Raw genomic sequence first — 26,718 nt, forward strand, 5'->3', positions numbered from 1 at the left:
TGTAAATAATTTACAATGGTGAGGTATTTCTAAATTTTGCATAGACTTTTCCTAATCCTACTAATACTCAAATTCCCATCCGTCCAACTCAAAAGAAACTAAATCAAAATTCTAAAAGATATCCAACTCCACTTTTCTAGCTGTACTATAGCTAAAACTTTGCTATGATTGGCTAAAATAAAGAAGACTTCTAAAAAATCTCCAACTCCCTAAAAATCTTTCTCTACTTTACACCCAACTCTAAGCAAACTTCGTCCAACAATCCTAACAAAAGAAAATTCCAAAATAAAAAGAAAAAAGAAAAAGAAACTCTATTTAACCAGTTGATTAACATGAGCCATTGATATGGACGCCGTCAAATATCTTCCGATCTGAGGCCCTCGACGACCCGATTCATGCTCTGATGTTCTTGACTATTGATCTTCGTGATATTGTGAGATGCACCAGCACATTCCCCTGCACATTTCAAGGTGATGTGATAAATTGACAGTTCTTGTTAGCGTTTGAATCTAAAGACCCAAAGAATAATGTTCCAAGGCTGAGGTGACTGATGCAGCTCTTCTTGCACTGATAGAAAAGTAGAAAACTATTGCCGGAAAGCGGGTGTTCGAAATCTAAGGAAGCACAATGAGAAGATATACTGCAAGGTTTGCCTTTCCTACTAAGGCCCTGTTCGTTTGGGATTATTGAAGCACCGATTACAATCAAACCAATTGATTATGACAATCACCAATCATAAAAATAATATATTATAGTATAATTGTGTTCTGCTGCATCATTTTACAAGTGATTAATTACATATATTATAATGACAAAAATACCCTTTGATAAAAAAAAAATTACAGCTTTACAAACAAGCGTTCAGCACTTGCAACCACTGTTGGCATACACCCTTTGACTCATGATATTGGCACTACCATGTTTTGATAAGTGCACAAACTTAGCCTGTTTTGTCTGCTTACCAATCCCTACTAGAACCACAATATAGACAACCAACATGATAACCATAACTCAAATGCAAACCAATCCCCACTAGAGGAAAATGTGCCAAACCCAATTCCCAGCAAATCCTAGTAAATCTTTCAACCATCAAAAACTCAAAAAATAAACACTTTTCATAAAAAATTCATCAAAGCATTTCCTAATAAATCCTCCTAAGCCTCCTAAACCATAATATAGACTTGATTATCATAATACACCAAAGCACAAACAAGTATCAATTATCATGAATTCCATACCCACCAAATTAGGGACTGATCTTGAGTAACATAGCTAAAACAATAATACACCAAAGCACAAACAAGTATCAATTATCATGAATTCCATACCCACCAAATTAGGGACTTGATCTTGAGTAATACCAACATAGCTAAGACAATCCAAAAAAGAACTACACATGCTTTGATAAACAATTAAAATTAAATAAATAAATTAGTAAAAACGCGATATCCTCCAAGGAGGAAACATGGGCGTCTGACCCTGCAAAATAAATTCAAAACCAATTTCATTTCAGTCATCACACAAAATGTGAGAGAGAGAGAGATGTAATAGCTTTTGTTTATACCCTGGCTTCCCAGAAATAGACATCAGTGTGGCAGAGAGAGGTGTAGAGGATCTTAAACGAACCTCCATGGCCTGTGGTAGTGCCATGTCAACCTCTTCGATCTCCAATGGCTTCCCTACCTCCCAAGCAACGGCAGCTGTGAACCCACAAGATTACAAAATACAATCAAGGAATTGTGCGGAAAAAAACCAGAGGTAAATAAAAGAAAAAAAATTAACATGAGGACCAATAAGTTGCTGACTGCATTTTTTTCTCCTTTCTGTTCGCAGTTAATAAGGAAATAATTGGATAAAATCCATCAAAGACAAACCAGAACCCATTTCCAAATGTACCCTAGAAGTTGATAAGTAATATACCAAACAAATAGAACCCTAGTTAAAATATGAAGTACCAAAAAGGAGAAAGAAGACAGTTCCAGGAAAGAGTAGGAACTGAATAAAGCTCCTCTTTTTGACAAAAATGTGCATAAGATAAAAAACCCTTCAAGAAATTTAAGAACCCAATTCAGAAGCGAACAACAAAATACAGAAAAAAGGCTTAAAGTAAAAGAAACTTATTACAATTCCTAACAGAGCAAATAACCAAATGAATATAAAAAATACTCTTTTTTTCTCATCATATGACCCAAGGTTGCCAAAGCGGGAAGCGGGAAGCGAAGGCTCTCAGGAAGGTGGGACGCGGGAAGCGGGAAGCGAAGGCTCTCAGGAAGGTGGGACGCGGGAAGCGTCGGAGAATTTTTTTTAATACTTAAATATTTTAAAAAATTAAAAAAATAAAAATTACTAAAAAATATATAAGAAATAATTATATGAACCAAATATTTAAAAAAATACTTGTTACTAAAAGATCCAACATTTAATTAAAGGAAAATTACTATCAGCTAAAATGCCAGTGTTGACCAGTCTGTTGACAGGTGCCTAAATTTTTAGAAACCAAATTATGAGATCTATTTTACCGAACTATTGAGATTTAAAAATGGTTGGACATGATAGAATTTATAAATTTTTAAAATTGAAAAAATACCCCATCGTTTGGAAGTTAAGATTTTGACCCAACCTGGTTTTTTTCGAATTTCGTACTAGAACTAGAAAGTTGACTTTTTAACCTTTTAGATTTGGGCCTTGAAACTATTTTTAATAGACTCAAATAGGGGTTATTCCCTTATTTACACGTAAATCTTAAGTACTTAAATGACTTTACATGTAAATACTAAGAAGAGGAAGAGAAGAGGACTGCCAAGAGACAAGGAGGGTAAATAGGAAACGCGCTTCCCATAGAGTGGGATGCGCATTTCCCATAGAGTGGGAATCGCGTTTCCCACGTTTCTGAAATGGGATTCCATAAAATCGGAGATTCCCATTTCCGAATCGATTTTCGGAGAACTGACATTCCCCATTCCGAGTAGAGATTCATGCTTCCTTGGTATGACCTAACCAACTGTGCTCGACATCTCTTGCTTTCTCTTTAACTATCTCTCCTCCTCTTCCTTAATCACTTCCTAAAAAACTACTTAAATTTTTCGACTCGAAGTCCAGATGAAGATGTATAGACTCCTTGGAGTATATTTATACCAGAAGCACCAGCTCAACCCATTATTGAAGAGAGCAGTGCTCAAGCTGTTGTGTTAGTCCCATACCCTTGACTATAAAGGTTTCCATAATCATAGGCCCCACCTACAAAAAGAAAGAAAAAATGGATTTTTTATCAAATCCTAATTCTAACAATAACAAAGGCTACAAATGCTCATTCGATTACAAACCCATTGTCCCAGAAGCATCACCCCCTCGATAGAAAGTGGCATGAACAATAGTCCAACCCCCACCATACCCATAAACAGATTTGGAGATTGAGAGAAAAACCACCACAAAGAACCCAACAAGAGCCATTTTCTGGCAAAAAACAGAGGTGGGGTTTTCAGCATTTTGAAATAACTAAAAGGCCACTTGATTTAGAATAGAAATCACATGTCAATGGATGTTTTAAGGTCAAGTCAGCACTCGGTATAGGGATTTTGTGTTCAATGTATAATTGTTGAATGTAAATATCTGTAGCACCCAATTTTGTCAAGGTGGCACTAATGATAAGTTGTTGCGAGGATGAGTCCCATGACGAGCCCAAGGCTCATGTTCTCTTTCTCTCGATCTCTCTCTGGTTTGCGAAACAGGAAATAGTTCTCAAAAATGAATTTGTCCCAAAGTTAAAACCCAAAAGCTCGTTTCCACATGGCACCCGCCTTTTACAGCACAACCAAAGAAGCCCATTTTCACACGACATTCGCCTAAGCTTAACTTTGAGTAAAAACGTGCAAATTTGCTTACACCATTTCAAAGCGTGTAACTAGGTTTATTGGATTCTCCTCGCCACGAGGAGTCCAACGGATCTGACCGCGCACGATTTGGGGTCCAAACGAAGGAGTTATGGTCTTTTAAAATTCCCAAAAACTTTCGAAAAATCCTGGAAATCTGATTTCAAACACACTGAAATTGCCCACACCACTTCAAAGCATGAAATAAGGTTTATTGGATTCTCATTGCCGCAGGGAGTTCAACGGATCTGACCGTGCGTAATTCGGAGTCCAAACGAAGGAGTTACGGCCTGCCGAAACTCCCGAAAATACCCAAAATACCCCCAACCGACCTACTGGTAGCCCAAAAATCGAGGGGTGCAATTCCCAAATCGCAGATTCAAGCCTTATAAATAGGGGGGAAAGTGAAAAAAATCAGATTTCTTTTAACCAGAGAAGATTTTAACCAACTCAGATCAGATTCTAACTACTCCAGAGGTTTATTTTCAGTAAAAACCCACCGGCCCTTTGTTTTTCCGTTATTTTCAAGACAACACGGTCCAAAAACCCTAATTTCTTTGCCAGAAAGAGAGAAAGTAGAGAAATACTTATGGAGCTCACACTGGGCGTCGGTATTCTACCGAATTTTCGAGGACTTGGAGCGGTATAAGGTAGTTTATAAGGTCTAGGGTTCCTCTTGCCCCGGATCCTGTAACGTAAATCCCATACTTTTCTTTGTAAGTAGGGCCACGTTCCCTCTCCTTATCCCGCCACTCTGACTCTGGTCCGACCATAGACAAAAGAGATAGAGACGAGAGCCCTCGAGCTCCGACGATGTTGGCCAAACGGAGGGAACCAAAACCTACCTTTCTTTCCTTTCCATCTTTTCTTTCATTCCATCGTTTCTTTAATTATCTCAATCAGGGCGTATGCGACGTGATTCAAGAATAATCCCTTAGGACCCGAACCATGCCGTATATACCCCTACTCTGGATGAGGTTTAACCGATTTTTCTTGTAAATTCACTTCTTACGAATAGGTGCTAAGCTTAAATGCAATAAAGGACAAAAAGTTACTATTTTTCTAATAAAATTCTTTAAAACTGTCAAGTCAAGTTAAGAGACCTGTATACCCGGGCATGAGGGTGCCTAACACCTTCCCCGAATGTAACCATATCCCTTACTCAGATTTCTGTATACACCATAGCTTAAAAACAGAGTAAAATTATGGGTTCCAGGCCCAGACCTAGAGGATAGTTTTGGTTACTGCTCCTCCAATGAAATTCAGATCTTTATCCCTATTTCATCGGAAAAGTAAACACGGGTCCTAGGCCCTAACCTAGGTGGCGACTCTAAGAGACTCTCTTTTGCATAGAATTCGGACCTCGGTCTCAAGTTCACTGAAAATGCAAACACAACAAACACCCACTGAAAACAAACCCCCGCACACGAAGTGGCGCCCGGGAACGGGATCCACAATATCATATTATAATATCTAATAATCTGTGCTATGCTAATGCAGTGCAAAGCAAGTATATTTGAAGGGTAAGTTGTATTGTGTCTTATTCACCCAAGGACCCCATAATGTCATTGTAATTGTGTCAATGAAAATAGGCCCAAGCAACCATTCAACGATGCCTACCAATCAAAGTCTAGTGGACCTCAAACAGTGCCATCAACACAAAAAATACAAAATACAAAAAAGGAAGGAACGAATCAGAAGGCAAACAAGAGCAATGGCGACAATAGTTGTTTTAAATGTGAGGACGTCTTGATTCCCAGTGCACAAAATCTCTATAAGAATGGACGAAAGGATCCATTGAATCATGGATATGTAGATAGAAAGAGAAGAAAAGCTCTCTCAATCCTTATGAATTCATCCGTTCAGTATTACTACAGACAGTCAATGAAAACCCCCATGTATTTTCTTCACTTAAAGTCCAGGTGTTGAACAGGAATCAGTCCATAAATTCCCATAACTTATGAAATTTTCAGTTCTGCAGTTCAATTCCAAAATAAAATGGAAATATGTGTATTCTAATCATTGTAAAAGCACAAATGAGAAATGTCCCAATTGAATCACCAGATAAATAAAATAAAGATTCAAACACCATTCAAGTTAAGATAGAGGTTGGTTCTTTACGGAAAAAAAAGCCCAACTCCCAATGCACAATTTATAGACATGAGGGGTTTAGGCTGTAGCTCATTGGTAAAAGGCCTTGTGTAGTTAATTCACCACTTAAAAGTTAAAACATATGGCACAATTTATATATCTGCACTTTCATTCAGGCAAGTACAGAAACCTGTTGAATGGGGCTAGTAAAGAAAATCCTTACACTTACAGTTGGCAAGACTAACAACTAAGCCATCTGTATTGCTAGTGCTGACGTTGTGGAAAGGATTGCATCTTAGAGCATCTTATTGCTAGAGATGCATCTAGGAAAATGCTGACTAGAGATTGTATCAGTTAGGAGAAGGTTAGTCAGACTTGTCGTGCATATGGGTTACGATTGATATCCAGAGAATATATATCATTTGTAATTAGTTGTGGGCATGACACCAGGGAGAAGAACATGGGGACAGTATAATATCTGAAGAACAATAATTTTGCAATTATTTTTTTTCTAACAAAATGTGAAAGATTGATTCTACTCCTTGACAAGTATTTCTATGTAAGTGGGAAGAGAAATGAAGAACTCAAATGAAATGAGTTGATTACAAATTTGGAATCTTTCCATTTTAAAAAACAAATTTGGAATCTTGCAATTTTACTGAGTTTGCTTAACATTTCAACTTAATATAAATTTACCATCAGTTAAGCATAAAATGTAGCATCCATACCTAAAAAAATCAAATCAAGAGCCATATGATAGAAAGAGTAAACTAGAAAAGCACAGATCCCAAAATTAAGCATGCCTTTTATTATTGAAGGAGCTGTTAAGGTAATTATATTTCTCAAAAAGCTCTCACAAGCTAATTAAAAGGAAACTGATATAACCTCTAATGAATAAAATGGAAGAGAATGACTTCTCCTTAAGCCATCTAACAATGTTAATGACTCGCAACACAGCAAGGACCGGAAAGGAGGATCAAAGAACCATTAATTAAATCTAGAGAACACTCATTTGGCCACAACACAAGGAGCAGAGAAATATCACGAGCCATGAAAAAATATCATATCAAAATTTAAACAGAAATATCATACTGACACCCAAAAAAAAAAAACACTTACCTAATCAATTCAGGATCCTACAGGGTCCAAACGCACCAGGGTAACAACCTCTCGATGGAAGGATGCTGGCGTTTGCTATAGATGTCTTCACGCTATGGAGCAGCTTGAATTGCTTGGCTGAATAAGATGCTTTGTTGGTTACTGCCTACTAAAAACCTAAAAGACATGGTCTTAAATTTCCACCGAAATTGACACAAAATAACCGAAATGTTTGTTTCCATCCCCACAGATACAATACCAAAACCAAAACGCATAACGAAACTACAATCGCAAGTGCACCAGTGGTATGCAATATCAATATGTATTGCATAATTATATTTTTTATGATTTGCGTGTGAGATGTGGTGTATGTATTATGTATAAATATTTACATGAAATGCATGTGAAATATGGTATGTACTAAATTATCAAACATGCGCGACATCACATGTCAGTAGGTGTTCGATATTTAACCATTGTGGAATGTTGTCTTGCTTATGTGATGGATTTTAAGTGTATGTTCATGTTTATTTTGGCATTTCCTTAAATTTTATCTTAAAATTCTAACATGTGCGGACGCGCACACCTCGTCAAAACACGAGAGCGCGCACACACGTTTTGTGATTTTACAGAATTTCCACCAAATTGTCGAAACAAAACCGAAACGTTTCCGTTTCTATGGTGACAGAAACGAAAACTGAAACTGAAATTTAAAATCCTTCCTAAAAGAGTTATTCTCGTCAATAAACTATGACAATAGCGGGACTAAATGAAAATAGAAAAGAGCGGAACAAGAAACAATCAATATGAGATTGATAACATGGAATATTAGGGGACTGGGGTCGAGGAAAAAGAAAAGAACAATAATGAATTTCATAGTAAGAAGAAAGCTAAAGGGCACCTTAGTGTAGAGATCAAAGCTAGAAGTGGTCCCTAAAAGAGTGATTCATAGCAAGTGGGGCAGCAGAAATTGTAATTGGAACTTTTTACCAGCAATATGAGAGATAGGTCGCATAATAATGATCTTGAATGTTACCTTTGCAAAAAAAAAAAAAAAAAAACAGAGACAGAGAGAGAGATAAACATGGAAAAATTTCAATATCAGATTGTAATTCAGATCTATGGAACACAACTGTAATTGGAACTTTGTACAAGCAATGTGACCGACAGGTAGCATTATAATGATCTAGAATAGGTACTAATACAAAAAAGGAGATAAAACATCGAGCTATTTCAATATCAAATTGAAATTAAAATCTACAGAATACAACTCCAACGGGACTATGTCGGGAAACTTTGGTCATCAGATCCGATAACAAATGATTTTTGGAGAGAGCTTAAAGAAATTAGGCTATGGGCTACTCTTCCATAATGTATTGGAGTAGATTGTAATACAATCAGATTTCTGTGTGAGAGAGACTAAAGAAGGGTCTACAACCCTCAAAAAGCTTAATGCATTCACATATTGGCATGCCTTTGTCACTTGGTCAAAAATAGAGATGGCCTGGTTATGAACCACTTTAACGATCTTAATCTAAGAATTGGGAGATCCACTTTGTAGAATGAGGCAAAGAATTCCTAAGATTGGCATGGGGAACAAGGCCAATTGGGTAGCCCCATGAAGCTATACAAGTTCAATGATATGGATAGCACATATATGTCGGACCCTAGACTTCATAATCACCCAAGGTATTTCCAAGTGAGGGAGAGGACGGAGATAAAACAATACAGGCTTTAACTTCCCTTTACAAATAATAATAAAAAAAGATATTATGAGCTTTTTTTAATAATGAACCATGGACAACTTCCCTTACATTATGACAGCTAAACACTCCTTGGAATTTGAAAAGTGTCCATTGGGGCATCTTCTTTCCATCCATTCCTATTCCTTGTGGCCAGATAAAATGGATCCTTAGAATTTAAATATGCATGTGTAGAAACTAATGACAAAGAAATAACTACTCATGTAAAAGTAAAATCGATTAAGTTCACTCAAGTGAATCACATAGAAATTAAAATGTCCATATGTAGAAATTAATGACAAAGAAATAACCACTCAAGTAAAAGTTGTTGAATAATGTATTAGGTTAGTTTAGACATTACTTGTATTAGTTAGGGGTATTGTAGTCATTGTATGTTGTTGCCCTAGTTTGGGCCTATATATACATCATATTCATAAGGAGCTCCCAAGTGGAGACTCTCCATCCTTCACTCATTTTCTTCTTCCTCTCTTCTAACTCTGATCTCATTTCTAACATGGTATCAAAGCCAATGGGCTTATCCTTCAAGAAGGAAAGAAGAAGAGTATCTCCCTCCATGCCATCATCCCTTTCTCTCGTATATCTCTCGTTTCTCGTTTTCCTCTATTTATCTCTCTATAGTTTCTCCCTCAATTCTTCTCCTCGCTCGTGTCCTTCCCTTCTCCTCCTCCTCCCACTGCCCCTCTTCCCTTTCCCCTAACCCCTCCATTCCCTGCTACAGTAACTACTACAGTAACCCGCTACAGTACTGCTACAGTAACCGCTACAGTAATGCTACAGTGAATCGCTACAGTAACCTGCTACAATACCCAAATAAAAAAAAAAGAAAATCATTTCTATACCCTAGAAATCTCACTCTTTCTCTTTCATTTCGTCAAACCCATTTCGTTTTTAACCCATTTTTCTTTTATCGTATATCTCAAAATAAAACAAAAATCATGTTTGTATTACTTGTGTAAACCCATTTTGGGTTCTCCTCCACTCCAAAGCTCTCTTTATTCTCTCTTCTCTATAGCTTTTTTGGCCTATGGCCTTTGTCTTTCTCATCTCATCTTCAAGGTGCACCCCAAGTGTTTGATGAAATGTCTCAAAGGGATTTTGTGCCTTGAAAGTGTTCTTTTTGTTTCAAGTTGAAGGCCTTTGGTCTCAACTTGAGAGGGAGTGTTGTCTTATATTGTTTCTTGTTGTTCTCTTGTGCTTGTCTTTTTGTCGTCTTCTTATCATCTCTTTCTTTCTATTACCTTCTATATCTTTTATGTAGTTTTTCAAGGCGCGCACCAAGTATTTGATAAAATGTCTAAGAGAGGTGTGGTGCCTTGTTTGTCATCTTTCCTTTGTCCTCTTCTCTACGGCGCACACCAAGTATTTGATCAAATGTCCAAAAGCGGTGTGGTGCCATATTTGTCTTCTTCTCGTTGCAAGTTGAAGGTATTTGACCTTCAATTTGAAGGGGAGTGTTTTTCATTTAGTTCTTTGTGTCTTTTCTTATGAGTGTTGTCCACTTTGTTGTCTTTTCTTGAGGGGGAGTGTTGTTAGTATTGTCTTTGTCTTCTTGAGGGAGTGTTGTCTTGTTTTCATGTCTTGTTTTTCATGTCTCTTCGTGTTGTTCGGCTTTTTGCCTTATCCCTTCATGTTATCTTCTTCCTCCTTTTCCGGGCGATGGCTTCCATATCCATCGTTGGTCAGCTCTCTTACAGGCAACTGTCTTCTCCCGTCAACCTCTCCTTTCCAGGCGATGGTTTCCCCATCGTTGGTATGCTCTTCTCAGGCGACGATGTTCATGCCGTCGACCTTGTCTCCAGTCGATGATGTCCCCATCGTTGGTTGGTTATCTTCCTCTTCTTATCTTCAGGTGACGATGTTCATGCCGTAGACGTTGTCACCATACGATGGTTTCCCCATCGCTGGTTGGTTATCCTCTTCCTATCTTCTTATCTTTTCAGGTGACGATGTTCATGCCGTCGACCTAGTCTCCAGATAATGCTTTCCCCATCGTTGGTTGGTTATCCTCTTTCTCTCTATCCCTTCTCTCCAGGCAACAATTTCTCCGTCGACCTTGTCTTCAATGGTTTCCCCATCAGTTACTGCCGTCGACATTGTTACCAGACGATGGTTTCCCCATCGCTGGTTGGTTATCCTCTTCCTATCTTCTTATCTTTTCAGGTGACGATGTTCATGGCGTCGACCTAGTCTCCAGACGTTGGTTTCCCCATCGTTGGTTGGTTATCCTCTTTCTCTCTATCCCTTCTCTCCAGGCAACAGTTTCCCCGTCGACTTTGTCTTCGATGGTTTCCCCATCAGTTGCTATCCTCTTCACTTGGCGTTGTGCTGCTTCGCCAATGTTCGTTGTGCGCACCTTTGGTGTGCCTCTTTTGCTTGCTGAATTGTAGTTGTTCTTGCCATGGCGCCTCCATTGCCCTCGATATGATGATATGTTCGTCGTGCTCTCATTCAGGGAGAGGCCTTATTTGATCGCTCACGTTGTTGTGCTACTTCAGGGGAGCTACTCTTTTGATGGACATTGATCTCAATGCTGTTCATGGTGGCCTTTGTTTTTTTGTTTATGTTTTTCATTATGTATGTACCACACCAGCTTGAGGATGAGTGTTATACTAAGCTGGATGTGCATGAGCTTCTTGTACTTTTTTAGTTGTTGACGTAGTTCTTTGTAGCAAGCTGGAGCTTCATAGTATATACACTCCAGCTTGAGGGGGAGTGTTGAATAATGTATTAGGTTAGTTTAGACATTACTTGTATTAGTTTGGGCCTATATATACATCATATTCATAAGGAGCTCCCAAGTAGAGACTCTCCATCCTTCACTCCTTTTCTTCTTCCTCTCTTCTAACCCTAATCCCATTTCTAACATAAAATCTAAGATTCTACAGAGAAATTCATGACAACGAAAGACAGATAGCTACCTGCAGAGGGCGAAATTTTTTCAAGTTGAATGGCATGTTAGTATTCATATGGCATGAGAAGAATCCCTCAGCAAGATAAGCAATTTTCTTTTACTCCACGTGCATCTCTTATCACAAATTCTAGATCTTATACTCTTCTTCACATGTGAATATTACTAGAGTTTGAGAAGAAGCCCTTAGTTGAAGTAGAGATTGCTTTTTATTCTTTATCCCTCTATCATAATGTTTATCATAAGCAATACGCATCTCCTTGAGCACTGATCCATTCATGAGCAAGAATTCCAAACTCCCCAAACTATACTTAAAGTTGAGCCGAGCATCTATCCGAACTGTGACAAGGTGATGCCTCATACAGTAAAAAGGTTCCAATTTCTTCCAATAATCTACGGCGACCATTTCTTCCAAATTATCATATATTGGAGAATCACACTGAAGAGAGAGAGAGAGAGAGAGAGAGAGAGAGAGAGAGAGAGAGAGAGAGAGAGAGAGAGAGAGAGAGAGAGAACGTCAATGTTTATAATTTGGTCAGAGAATTCAATTACTCAAACCAGCATCCATTGATAAGAGAGTTTTTCTCACTTACCCATAAGGTAATATTTTGCAAGCTAGGGGCGCCCTCTAGCAAGACAGTAAAAAAAGGAGCATCATTTGCATTATTGGGGTCGATAACCATGCTGAGAATCGTTAGATTTGGAAAGTGATAACTCAAATTCTCAGGAACCCTTTGTCTGCACAAACGCTTAAAAAAAGAGAAAAAAAATAAAATTAAAAATCACAGAATTCCATAATCTATGATCAAATCGATAAGATAAAATAATAAAATGACCTACCCCCATATGATAACCTAGTCGGAGGCACTTGACCCTAGCAACATCCTTCAAAAACAGATGAAAGGCTTTGTACTCCTCAGTATTGTTGTGATTTATGTAGTAATTTTTTAAAGAAAACTTCTCCAATCGTGCAGCATTCTTCAGCCGTATAACTGACAACTGGTATGTAAAAATGACGACCCTTGAAAGATTGGGAATCTCAATCTCGAGACTCTTTATACCAGGACAGTACAGCAATTTCAGCACCTTGAGACGATAACAAGAGGATACTAAATTGGTGAGAAGATGCTCAGACATCTCAACACGATAGAACTTTAGGAATTCAAGTCGGTGTAAGCCTGCAAAACTAGGGACATGATTCAGGGCGCAATTGTGCAGGTACAATATCCGCAAAGACCAACAGTAGAAAACACAGTTGGGGACCTTATAGAGTCCAGTGTAAATTGGGTTCTTGAGAATGAGTGTGCGGATTCCTTTCTTTGTTAGAAAATAAAGGAATCTGTCCATGTCGAAGGGGCATTCATCTAAACAAATGTCTGCGATTTTGCAGAAGTAAATTGAATCGTGATGGCGAAGTGATAAGATTTGATCGACGATTCTGACCCATTTCTGAATTTCGTGGGGCGTAAGCTCCCAATCAAAGCCAGACTCACCAAGACCATTTCTTTGATGACGAAACATAAGACAGCGAAAAGAAGTGAAAAGATATTTAAACCCTGTTGATAGACCAGAGGTTGGTGCTGGTAGGAGTTGATGATCAAGCACGAGACGAGGGCGGGAAGTGAAGAGGTATCTAAACCTTTTTGAGAGAATAGAAGCTCTTGCTGCTTCTTTCATGGGCAAGAGAGAGAGGATGGATCCAAGAATATCATTAGAAAGTTTGCTGATTCGATCCTCCTTCGCATGATGATGATGCCGAAAATAAGTCCGCGTCTCCCCCATTTCTATTGCAATATTGCTATACCAGCACAGAATCCGAAGAAAAACTCATAGAAGCAAAATCCTAACTCTCTCTCTCTCTCTCTCTGCCTTCACTCCAGGTCACAAAACCCTCTCTCTCTCTCTCTCTCTCTGTGTTACAGGAAGAAAAAACCCTGCGTGTCTAAACTCTAAAACCCTCTCATTGGCTAGGGGTGTCAACCTTGTCACGGTCACGATCCATTCAAATTCCTTATCGGTCAGATCGGATTCGGATCGTTCTTCGGATCTACTTCCATGTCACGATCATGATCCATTTTAAATCGGAGTGTCCTGTTATGTCCTACTAAGCTTAGTACACAAATTATTATTTTTTTAAAGAATTAGAATGTTAGTCCACCATAATGAAAAGCAGTGATCGACTTCAAAGAAGTGACTAAAAACAGAGAAAATATGTATCCACTATCCAGTATTCTAAGAAGATAATAGAAACCAAAAACTTAGTAGGAGTTTTCCGTGCATACTGTTCGGATGCTGGGAAGGCAATGGTGCTGCGATGGCGAGGGTGAGAGCAATGACTAGCAATAGCGAGGGTGAGAGCATAGCGAGGGTGAGAGCAATTATTAGGGACAGAACATTAATTAATGTCAATGGAGTAGATTGGTTATGGTTACCAATAGGAAGATGAGATGTTCGTTCCATAAATGGGGAGGGGATACTTACACGGGAAGGAATAGGAGATTTATTTCAAAAAGGAGATTTCGTTCAATAAAGATGGAAACCGGTAACTACTAAAAAATATGACTATTTTGACGAGAATACCCCCACTTAACATTGATGTTGTGATGATTTTGAGGGTATTTTTGTAAGATGATTTCGGATCGTGACTGTCCCTAAGGACTTTCGCAGCATGCCTGGATTCGATCCAAAAATTTTCAAATCATATGATTGGGAATCCGAAATATGCCCATGGACCCTCTTGGTATGCTTATATCCTGTTCATTAAAGTTCGGATTCGGATGGTCCATCGGACCGTCTGGATCCATTGACACCCGTACTCATTGCTAATGCAGTTGGCTAAAACCCTGTTCGTTTGAGATTGTGGCAACTGACAACCGGCAACCGATTGTGGGACACAAACTTATTATAGGGCTCAAAATTAAACGTAGTTTACACTCCAATAATCGGTTTGGGGCCCATAATTGGTTGCCTGCGAGAGTGAGAGGCGAATAGAAACGTGATTTGAGAAGGGAAGTGATTATTCACCCCATTTTTCCTGGGCCACCCTGTCTAGCGTATTTACATGAGTTATGACTATTTTAAAGGTGGCCTTAAAAACATCTAGTATTTTTCAAAAAGTGTTGCACGACTTACCGAACAGGATGATCCCAACCATCCATTTGATGGGGTACAACGTAAATAGATTATGGCCAAACAAAATCATTTACATAGGATGATAGTAGCCCTCCGATCTTTCGAGAAACTGGATATTATGGAACCTCTATAGATCGGAGAGTTGGGTTCATCCTATTGAAATGATTTTTGGGGCAAAACCTATTTACATCGTGGCCCATCAAATGGACGGTTTGGATCATTCTTTGGGGTTTTGAAAAATACAGGACTGAAGGCTCACACCATCTAAAAACTCATGTTTGAATGATCATTTTTTAGAATTATTCTTGATCAACAGGTTTAAGATCAGTTTTACCATGTGATCTTAATGATCTAACCCTTTGATTTGGTGGACCCCCGTGAAACGATCAATCTACAAGTTCTGGTCACATGGATGCTTCATCCTCGAGTTCAAGGCCGACTAGATCAATGGTTTAGCTCATCCCGTCAATCTCCATAAAGTTATTAGAAGATGTCATCTTCCCTTAGGCCATTCATTTTGTATGAATAAATTACAGTTTAAAAGAACAGTCTACTCTGGTTTTGTGCTACCATTGATTTATTCTGCATTTTCAATGACGCAGAATCTTATGGCTGTGACACATAAAGTATGATCCGAAGAACAGTTCGAATCCGATTAGACCGATAAGAGATTTGAATGGATTGTGACTGAGACATAGGTGGATCTAATCCTAAGCGGATGTGTTGACACCCCCAAATAAATTGGTTGCTACCTTAACTGAAGAAGGGCACATACAATGCATGTTCCAGCACATTGAATCAATACACATTTACACTAGAGCACTGTCCCTTATAAGTACATGCAACGCACTGTGCTGGAGTAGTTTATAAAGATGACTAATTTATATGCATTACCCGAACACTGTCCCTTCTAAGTACATACAAAGCATTGTGCTGGAGTAGTTTATAGAGATGACTAGTTTATACGCATTACACCAGAACAGTGTCTTCCCCTTTTCACTTCAGTAAAATACTGCAATTCTAGCAACATGTAACAAAGGCCTCTGTTTTGGTGAGAAAGAACAGATTTGGCCAACCCTATATTCCATCACATGGACTTCAATCTAACACAACAAGCACATGTTCAACCCATTATCCCCATCTGTGCCACATATCGGCCTCCGATTGATCCATCATCACTTCACCTCCACATGCTATTTACACCATTAGCAGGCGCTCTATCACCACCGCATGCTATTTACACCATTAGAGTTGCAACCCTACCCGTTACTATTGTTGGGTATATAATATAACCCATATATGTTCTAATATAAGCCCAATAAGATAATGGACCGGTGTAATGGGCCTACACGGGCTAGAGTCTATTATCCAGTCATTAACCCTAGTGTATCTAGTATATATAGGGGTTGGAGGCAACAAACTTGGTATTCCAAACTAGATACCTTGGGTGTAATGCTTCAAGCAACCTCTTGCTTGACCTAATTCCTCTAACAATCTTGAAGCATTAAAAAAAAAAAAAACCCTAACCATCTCTCTCTTGCTTGAATTTTTGGATTGTTTGGTATTGAATTCAAGCGTGGGTAAATCTCTCTCCACTTAGATTCACGTTTTTTATTTTGGAGGGTTCCTTCAATTGGATTTTCTTACGGCACTAGCAAACCCTTTTTCTCGTTGAATTGAAAACCCTCCCTCGAAATTTGGTTTTTTGGCCGTGGGTTTCATCCTCCCCAAAGAGTCGTCTGCCTCTTTCACTCGCCCGAATTTTGATCTCTTTTGAAGTGGGTTTTGATTACAAAGCCTTGGTGGTGTGATTTATTGTTCAGGAGAATCTTAGACCCCGTTCTTTTTTGCAATAAGGGCTGTGTATTTTGTCTAAGGGTTTGGGGAGGAGCATCCTGTAAAAACCCTCTTGAATAGCCAGTAAACGATCAAAAAAGCTCTTGAGTTTATTGCAGGGGACAAGAACAAGAGCAACCCTAATCTCAGATTTTGTGGACATGTCATCAAATGTGGAATGGCACACAACAACTGTAAACATCATCGAAACATATCAAGTGCCTATCTTGGCCAAAAGGGAGATTCGAAGATTCAAAATAACATGGACGTAGGTTAAGTCCTGTCTATACAGACTTTAACCCCATCTCCCCCACAGTTTTGAATATTCGATCTTTGGTCAGTCCCTTTGTGAGAGCATCAGCCATATTATCCTTCAATCTCACATCAATCAAAGTGACAATCCTGTGTCCAATGAGATAATTCAGCATGACATGTTTCAGCCTTAGATGTCTCCTCTTACCATTAAAGAGTGAGTTCTTCACAATCATAATTGTAGCTTGATTATCACGGAACACACTTAAGGAATTAATCCTTAATCGAGTCAGTGGAATGTCCATAATCAGATTCTTTATCCACTCTGCTTCATCTGCAGGTGAAGCTAAAGCATAAAGTTCAAATTTGACTTCTACACAACAGCAGTAGATTTGTTGTCCCCTAATTCTGATCCCCATGATTCATTAGAATATTCTTCCACTATAAGTGGATGGCCACCATAATTTTGAGCATACTCTTGAGTACACGAAAGATATCTCATCGGCCTTATAAGGGCATCTCTATGCTCATGGTCAAGATTGCTAGTAAAACGACTCAGCATGCCAACTATAAGGGCTATGTCTAACCTAATGCAACACAAAACATACATGAGACTACCAATCAGTTTAGAATAATGTAACTGACTCACACTGTCTCTTCCTTAGAGATCAGCTTCTTGGTATAATCAAAATGGTATCTCAATCGGTTGGCACTCACTGCATCCTCAAAAGGAAAGTAGTTGGTCATATAATGGGCTAGGCCAAGGGTGATTCCTTGCCTTTTAAAAACTTACTTTCATACAAAAAATGGTGTCAACAATACCCAGGTCTTTTCCTGTCGAATTCTCTACCCAAGGTTAGTTTCACATTACTCACCACAGAGAGAGATTGAAAACAATAATCAACATCTACAACACAAGCAAATAATCATGACCTTATTCGACACAAAACGATAGTAAGGGCATTTATCTGAGCAATTGATCAGAAAACCCAAAGTTCTTTACTACTTTGTCAAATTTTGATGTCACAATTTAGGTGCTTGATTAAGACCATAACAAACTTTATATAAGCACATACAAATATCTACTTACAGCCTATAGTCCGAGCCCCTTTTGGCAAATCGACTAGCTGCTAGGTTAGATTTTCTAACAGATAGTTCATTTCATCATAAATGACTTCTGTCCATAACATAGAGTCCCTAGATCTCATCACTTCCTGATAGGATGATGGATCATTCTCCAATTGGTAGGTCACAAAGTCCTCACCATACTCTTGGGTACTCTATCACATGGAGGAGCATTTAGAGTTTGAGGAAGTGATTTGTAGTCAAAGCTGCCTCTCACCAAATGCAACTAGGCATGCCGGTTGTCATTAACATGGAGTTTAACACTTAAGGTAACGTCCTGTTCTTACACTCACCTATGCCATTTGATTGAGGTGAGTGAGGAGCAGTGGTTTCAAGGATTACGCCCTGAGAGGCACAGAATTTCTTGAACCCTGTCAATGTGTATCATCTCCTTCTCTATCACTCCTAATGGTATCTTATGAGTGTTAGTAAGTTGGACTATTTTCTTATGAGTGTAATCCTATTCAAATTTAATTGACATATATATAATGGTATCTTATGAGTGTTAGTAAGTTGGACTATTTTCTGATAGTTCACATATCCAAATCAGTTGTGTAACAACTTAGGATCAATTAACGGTGAACTATACTGACTAACAGTCTCATTTTCTAAACTCAAACTATACATACAATCTATCAAATACTCACAACCAAAAAATAGTATGAGTTAGCAATTAAAATTACTCTACCACACATAAACGAAGTGCATATACCAAAATAATAGTAACTACTTGAAACATCTTATAAAGTTAGTTGTTTACTTGAAGAAAGGGCCAAGTTCGCAGTACCAGTGTGAGTGACCTCCATGTCTGCTCCACTAACCACTGTACCAGTCTCCTTTACTTCTATAACACCAGTGAAAAGTTTATTTGAGTTGCAAGCATGACAAATGGCATCTGTATCTAACCACCAAGCTGAAGTAGTACTGGCCTTAACTTTTCCCAACAAGGCAGTGAGACTTTTAGGCTTAGCCTTGTCTACCAACATAGTAGCTTCCTTATATGGCGTGTCAGATTTAACCATCTTAGGTTGCCTACAATCTGCAGCAAAGTGACCATATCTCTCACAGTTGTAGCACTAGCCCTTTTTTTTTTAAAGACAGTCTTTTTGGCTTCCAACTTGGGAATATCACTCTTAGGTGACTTGGATTTCTTAGGAAAGTTATTGGGATATATCACTGTGTTAGCAGCTGAGTGTGGCTGTCTAACCATCTCCAAGTTATTCCTAGCTCTATTCTCATCTTCGATTCGAATGAATCGTTCGAGATCATCCATACCTACTTGCACCATCTTTCTATACATCTTTGTTTTGAAAGATTGCCATGGATTGCACTCACAAGAAACGGACCACACACTACTAATTTCTCATTGGTTAATTTAGATCTCAAATTCTCTAAATCAGTTACTTGAGGAGAGCGGATAAAGAATCTGATTATGGACATTCCATTGACTCGGTTAAGGATTAATTCTTTAAGTGTGTTTTTTGATAATCAAGCTACAATTATGATTGTGAAGAACTCACTCTTTAATGGTAAGAGGAGACATCTTAGGCTGAAACATGCCATGCCGAATTATCTCATTGAACACAGGATTATCACTTTGATTGATGTGAGATCGAAGGATAATATGGCCGATGCTCTTACAAAGGGACTGACCAAAGATCGAATATTCAAAACTGTGGGGGAGATGTGGATCTTCGAATCTCCCTTTTGGCCAAGATAGGCACTTTATATGTTTCGATGATGTTTACAGTTGTTGTGTGTCATTCCACATTTGATGACATGTCATTTTTGGAAAAAAGTTGTATATTCCAAACTTGATGATACATCTTAACTCAAATATGGATAAGATGACTGTAACATTCAAAAAAGAAACATGAAATAGTTCTTTGCAAAAGAAACATGAAATAGTTCTTTGCAAAATAAACTATTTGGTCTTGTTCTTTATTGAAACTTGACAATTAGTAATGGTTCTTTGCAAAAGAAGTTATTCAGGCATTGTTCTTTATTGAAACTTGATAATAATGCCTATGGTGAGAGTGATACTGATACTTTTTAAGCCATCTTGGAATTGTATTAAGTTCTTCAGGTAGAACTAGATACTTTCGTGAATTATGGAATTGTGCTAAGTTCTTCTTTAGGTAGAACTAGATACTTTCATGTTTATAATTTTGGTTGGATTCATTTTTATGAAATCCATATTTGATAATTCACAGGGATTGGTGAAAAGGAGGAGCTTGTCTTGATTTGGACTTTGATGATGATGACTTACTTGATGAGTAAATCTTCTAAAGTTACGGAGACCATAATGCTTCATTTCAGTATGTATAAAGTTCACTTGTTTGTGGGACTTTATTTTTGGATCTCAATGAGAATCATACCCCATGAATAAATTCATCTAAGATCAGTGGGGTTCACTTATATGTGAAAGTACCTTTTGGTTGAATTTAGATTATATCTAAAACTCTTGGTTAATCATAAAAGTATTTCTTGTTTTTAGATGGATTACAGATTTTTTATGAGATGGTGATGTGGATGATTCAATATTTTATTTGAACATCAAACTATCTATCTATTGGATTGTGCTATATGTAGAACATAGGAGGAGATTGTTGGGCATATAATATAACCCATATATGTTGTAATATAAGCCTAATAAGATAATGGACCGGTGTAGTGGGTCTACATAGGCTATAGTCTATTATCCAGTCATTAACCCTAGTGTATCTAGTATATAGAGGGGCTGGAGGCAACAAACTTGGTATTCCAAACTAGATACCTTGGGTGTAGTGCTTCAAGCAACCTCTTGCTTGATCTAATTCCTCTAACAACTATGATTTTAATCCTTTCTCACTTTTGTTAGAAAATGGGGCAAGCGTCCACCTATCCTAATCTAGCTTGTTTAGGAAAAAAAAAACAAAACAGGGGAGATGATTTTTTCGCCCCCACTGTAGGATAATGCGCCCCCCTTTTTACCTGGATCGTGGGTAGACTTGATGCTTTTTGACGTCAAATCAAGATAAAATGGGGGCATTATCCTATAATGGGGCGAAAAAATCATCAGCCAAAAACAAGTGTGATCAGCTGAAGGATTTTTGTTGATGTGGGCCCGAATCTTGCTTCCCATGGGCTTCTTCTGAAGCCCCCTCATCGGCGTGCAAGTGACAAAATGACTCCCGGGAAAAAAAAGAAAACAAAAAAAAAAGGTTATAATAAATTCGCACCCATTGCAGGATGATTCAAACTCCTGGAATGTGAAGTGAGGTAAAAAGTGTTAAAGTCTAATGCACGCTTTTTTATGCTTTCCGACGCCAATTCACGTCACAGGGGAGCGAATCATCCTACAGTGGGTGCGAGTTTGTCGTCATCTCATGTAGGATGATTCCAATTGACGTCAAAAAGCGTTACAGTCTGACTTTGACGCTTTTTGCCGTCAATTCCCCTTCCAGGGGCGCGAATCATCCCACAGGGGTGCGAATTTATCATCTTCCCAAAAAACACACCACTTAGAACCCCTTACCGCTTCCAAATTTGCAATTACAGCTCCTTCCACAGTTCCACAGGAGTCTCTTCCCTGCATAAAATCAAAGAGAGAGAGAGAGAGAGAGAGAGAGAGAGAGAATGGAGGATGCTCCAATGGACGACAAGGCGAAGAGAATGCGAGATCTGCTCTCGAGTTTCTACGCTCCCGAACCTTCAATGGCCGTCTCTCATTCCGCAAAATTCATGTCCTTAGACGCTATCAATTCTCCTTCATTCGATCCCGATATGTACATGGATCTTCTGGTACATCACTTAGGGTTTATGCTACTCTTTTCTCCCTCTCTCCCTCTCCCTCTCTCTCTCTCTCTCTCTCTCTCTCTGATCTTCGATTTTTCACTAGTTGGAGATCGTTTTCCGTGTTAATTAGGGTTTATGATAGATAGGCTTTTCGATCTCTTTATGTACCTGGATCTGTAAATGTAGGATCACGTTTTGTTTTCTGAGACCAAGGATCACCTTTTGACCCTGTTTGGATTGCAAGAAAAACATTTCTGATGGAAATTTTTTCCTCTCCACATTTTAGAGGGGAATTATATGGTTATGGTTAATTTAGATTATATTATCGTGAATTGAAGGTCCTCTAGGTAAAAATTGGTTAGAGGTAGTTAAAGTTATGTTTTTTTAGTCGGAGATTGTTTTTTTGTGTGAGTTAGGATTTCTGGTAATCTTTTCTCATTCTTTATGTATATGGATCTATAAATGTCGGATCGCGTTTTGTTTTCTGAGACCAAGGATCACCTTCTGTTCCTTCTAGTTTAACTTTAGTCCCTGTTTGGATGGCAAGAAAAGCATTTCTGAAGGAATTTTTTTTTCTTAGGAAAATCTTTTTGTTTCCACAATTTAGAAGGAACTGATATATTTTAGGGACATCTTATAAATTAAAGGTCCCTGTAAAAGAAAGTTTAATTTTGGTGGTTCAAATTACTTTTTTTTTTCACGTGCAGTCAAACAATGAAAAAGCATGAAAATTTGGAAAAAAAATAGTTTCCAAACTTTTCCAAAAAATTCATGTAGTCCAAATGGTGCCTAAGCATTTGAATTTTGAGATTTTCTCCACTGGTTTCTTCTCTAAGCAATTGAATCTGAAGTTTCTGTTATAAGAAAAATGAGTAATCTTGAAATAATGAACTTCAACTTTAAACAAGATTTTGTGGGCATGGAAAATGAAGGATTTGATGAAAGATCTTATATTTGATGCTCGTAAGAAAATTTGATGAACAACTGGCTATATAATATGTGATAGCTTAGTCAAGCACGCTTGGGACAGTGGAAGTTTAGCTCAAACTGAGATATTATTAGCACGATAAACAAAGAGTCTGATGAAAGATATCATATTTCGAGGTTTCAAAAGAAATTCTAAGCAAACAAAAGGACAATGGAAGTGGAGATAATACTTGTAATTGTACTTTATGTGATCATGAAGTGAAGTAAGCTTGAAATAATGGAAAAATAACTCAAATTGAAATTTTCTTGCAAAAAGATTTTCAAGTTCTTTTATGTTCTTAATAAAGAGTTGATAGTTTAATATGATTGTTTAGAAGACAAATGAAAGATAATGTTTGGACTTGACCAGATTTGGTCTCAAAATTGAAATGGAGAAGGCTTATGATCACCTCGACTAGTGTTTCTTGGAATATGTGCTTCACAGGAGACATCTAGTGATTGTTAGGGCCGATGAATGACAACTTGTGTCTTCAACTCATTTCTCTGTTTTTGTGTATGGTTCACTGACAGTTTACTCTTCAGTTCAAGAGGGACTTAATATTGGATCCTATTTCTCGTTTCCCCGTTATATCATATGCTCTTAGAACATTGCTTCGGAGGGTAGTGGATTTTGGGTGGTTTGAGGATTTTACGATGGTGTGGATTAGAAAAAAAGATTTCTATTTGCTGTCACCTAGCATCCAGTCATAAGCGCACAATGCTCACTCGAAATGGCAACGTTGCAGTGTACAAACTTGTTATCTGTCTTCTAGGAAACATGGCCATTTCTAAGCTTTACAACATTGCCATTGCACCCTCCCTTTGACTGCAGTGCTTGGTAATTAACAAAATATCACTCTTAAAGAAGTAAAGAACAAACTGAATTTTCTCAATCACAGGCTTTGATACATGGCATGAATAACTAATTTCCTTTTGCAGCTTAGGATGTCTCGTGCTGCGAAACTCACTTTGAGCTTTCTTTTTCTGGCTACTAAGTGAAATTCACAATATTTTGTTTCTATGTATATTTCTTTTATTTTCTCAAAATACAAAAAAAACAATATTTTTTTTTCTTTTGAAAAAAGGATTAGCTATGACATTGACACCTAATCCGGAATCTTTGGATTTCTGAAGTATGTTAAGCCATTGGTTTGTTATAGGATCAAACATATATTGCATAAGGATGTGAATGCCAAACTCCTTTGCGGAGTAGTGACTTGTACCCAAAACTATAAAATTGCTAATCACTAATTTAGTATTGATACCTGTTAGCCAGTAAATTGGTTGGGTTCACAACTCATATTGAAGCATGCTTTTTATTGTGTACCCTTTGCAGGTTCAGAAGTCAAATTTAGAGGGACTTCTTCAGAGACATGTTGAAATGGCTGCTGAAATCAAGAATCTCGATACTGACTTGCAAATGTTAGTGTATGAAAATTACAACAAATTCATCAGTGCCACAGACACAATTAAAAGGTGAATTAGTGTCCATGCCTTGATATAAAATTGTTGATTGTTTCTTTGATTGCCATTGCTTGCTTCTCAATTCTAGATGTGTGTTTTTTATCACTTTGTGAAGTTTCTTTCATAGAGAGGTTTTCAATTTCAGTAGTTTGCTTTTCTCCATGTCCAGGTGTACATAGATGATGTATTTGCTTACAAGTGTAAGAATTATATGGCATATATTATTGACATGTACACACATATTTATTTAAAGTTTTTTGTATATGAGTTTGTCAAAATCTCGAGCTAATTTCTTTTATATCAGGCTTCATATTGTCGTCTTTTACAATTCCAAGTATTTTTCAGTAAGCGGTGTTGATGTTTTTGTCAAGATTTCTTGAATTTGAGAGGGAAGACTGAAGAGAAGAAGAGAAGAGGAAAGAGGGAGAAAGCTGTTTGAGGATGCAAGAGTTCAATTCTGGGCTCACAACTTGTTTCCTCTCCCTTATATACTCAATATAAAGCAAATTATAAATTACATGATATGCCTAGGGGCTGTACAAAACTGAAGGGCATAAAAGTAATCTAACCTACATAACTTATGTACTTGCATACACGGTATGCACACACACACACACACATATATATATATATATATATATATATATATATATATATATATATATATATATAATATCAAACCACACAACTTATATACATCATATAAGTGTGTAGACAAGTGTCCACTTAAGCTACCCTTTACATTCCCCCTCAAATTGAAGCATTGGGTCATAAAGTATCAATTTGCGAATCAAGAAATCATGTCGTGTGAGTCATGCCTTTGTAGAAGATATTTGCTAATTGTTGTGAAGGCTGGACAAAGGAAGCGTAATCAGTCATCTGGATTAAAATTAATGAATAAAGTGGCAATCCACCTCAATATGCTTCATCAGCTCATTAAAAACTGAAGTAGTGGTGATTTGAAGGTACTCTTATTGTCTCCATAATGTAGAGTAGATGGAGTAATAAAGGTACGAAATTCACAAAAAAGCGATCACAACCGCATGAATTTTGTGGGTCGTTATCTTACACATGGGACGCCCAATCAGCATAGGAACAATTGAACTGTGTGGATGATTTAAACCGTTCATTTGTCGGGCCTCTTCATAGGATGATTCTAACCTTTCAATCTTTCAAAACCTTCATTATCACCATGGCACTACGTTGTCAGGATGGGGGTGTGGATGATGCTAAAGATATTAGTTGGCAGCATGGACGACCTAATGGCAACACGTAGAAGACCATATGCAATTATTGTGGCAAGAGGATAGGAACTGGGGTATTACACGATTGAAACACCACCTGGTAGGTGGAAGATGTGACATCATGCCCAACTTGCCCTAAGGAGCTTAGGGAATTAATGTGGATCATATCTAAACGAGAGGTTTCAATTCAGATCCACATTAGATGAACTGGCATCTGCTCACTAGTTTCGACAGATCTCAACTTTTCCAGGATTGAGTCTTCAGGATCTGCTCTACAAGTCTGATGTGATAGATCTACTTCTGATAAGATGTGTTAGTCTGATGTGATAGATCTACTCCTGATAAGATGTGTTTTTCGCTCAGAAAAATTAACAGGAACCAACTTAAATTGGTACTGAAGTGGATTGGAAAGAATAGATCTCAATGTAGATTTGACTATTAGCAGCTAGATCTCGAGGAAACATAGATCCTGCTCCAAAATCTGGAATTGTATGCATGAAACTGATTTGCGCTCATGCAATCTCAGATCTGAATCTGAATTAACAAGTTTCAGATTCTCTGTAACAGATGTGAATGAATTCATTAAAAAAAAAAACAGATTTGAATGAATTTCTTCTAGATCTGAATTTTACAGATATTTCCAGAATTCTTAAAGGGATTTTCAGTCACAACTGAATTCGAGTTACACAGATACGAACTTGTAAATCACGGTTTGAGGAAAACAAGTAGGAACATAGAGCGATCTAGAATGACTTTTGAAGGGGATGAAAATCACATGGATAGAATTGGATTCAAAATTACAGCAGATCTGGAACTTAATTTCCGCAAATCTATAATTACAGCAGAACTACAAATGTATTTTAGAAATGCAACAACAAAGATCTGTAAAAGAATCATAGAACTGAACTAAGCAAAATAGAAATTAACTTCTAAAATTCAGCCGATCTAACCTTTCATTTGTTGATCGAAACTCGAATGTAAGGGAAGCAGAAACACGAGAAGCATATTCGCAAAGATATCAGAAATGGTGCTCTAAGATGGAGGTGGATTTACAGATCTTTGTGCGATTTTACGCCACAAGAATAAACCACATCGAAGGGATATAATCTTACATTTGACTAGATTTCAAACATAAACCAAAGGAGAAAAGCAGGTCACTTACTCCCAGAACCATCCAAATCTCCAATGGAGGA

The 26,718-nt window shown here is 37.8% G+C and overlaps 2 protein-coding genes across 14 annotated transcripts in view; one reads left to right on the forward strand and one right to left on the reverse strand.

The window, feature by feature from the left end:
- On the reverse strand, positions 1-13,660 carry LOC143881554 (F-box/FBD/LRR-repeat protein At1g13570-like). 12 transcript variants are annotated; one of them, XR_013251967.1, is made up of 7 exons: positions 13,285-13,659; positions 12,570-12,907; positions 12,323-12,478; positions 11,740-12,168; positions 7,080-7,235; positions 1,565-1,700; positions 1,213-1,479 (listed from the first exon to the last, which is right to left on the reverse strand). XR_013251967.1 is itself a non-coding variant. In XM_077384678.1 (6 exons), the coding sequence occupies exons 1-3, from the start codon at positions 13,509-13,511 to the stop codon at positions 11,860-11,862; spliced, it is 1,407 nt and encodes a 468-aa protein (XP_077240793.1). In that variant the 5' UTR covers positions 13,512-13,658; the 3' UTR covers positions 1-456; positions 1,627-1,700; positions 7,080-7,235; positions 11,740-11,859. The 12 variants fall into 12 exon arrangements, 11 of the variants coding, with proteins under 11 accessions (XP_077240793.1, XP_077240788.1, XP_077240790.1 ...); XM_077384678.1 differs by lacking the exon at positions 1,213-1,479 and adding an exon at positions 1-456 and having other exon boundaries at positions 1,627-1,700; positions 12,570-13,658; XM_077384673.1 differs by lacking the exon at positions 1,213-1,479 and adding an exon at positions 1-456 and having other exon boundaries at positions 12,570-13,658.
- A 7,829-nt stretch (positions 13,661-21,489) lies between these two features.
- LOC143881555 (Vps51/Vps67 family (components of vesicular transport) protein) overlaps positions 21,490-26,718 on the forward strand; it is a 35,671-nt gene continuing 30,442 nt past the window's right edge. Inside the window, exons 1-2 of one of the 2 annotated variants that reach the window (XM_077384685.1) lie at positions 21,490-21,857; positions 24,154-24,293. In XM_077384685.1, the coding sequence (XP_077240800.1) occupies positions 21,693-21,857; positions 24,154-24,293 (305 nt within the window). In that variant the 5' untranslated portion in view covers positions 21,490-21,692. The remainder of the gene's footprint in view (positions 21,858-24,153; positions 24,294-26,718) is intronic. The other variant, XM_077384684.1, reaches the window with a different exon arrangement.

Source organism: Tasmannia lanceolata, unplaced genomic scaffold (genome assembly GCF_043159265.1).
Source record: "Tasmannia lanceolata isolate RefF3 unplaced genomic scaffold, GAP_Taslan_0.1 ptg000007l, whole genome shotgun sequence".
NCBI classification, from domain to species: domain Eukaryota; kingdom Viridiplantae; phylum Streptophyta; class Magnoliopsida; order Canellales; family Winteraceae; genus Tasmannia; species Tasmannia lanceolata.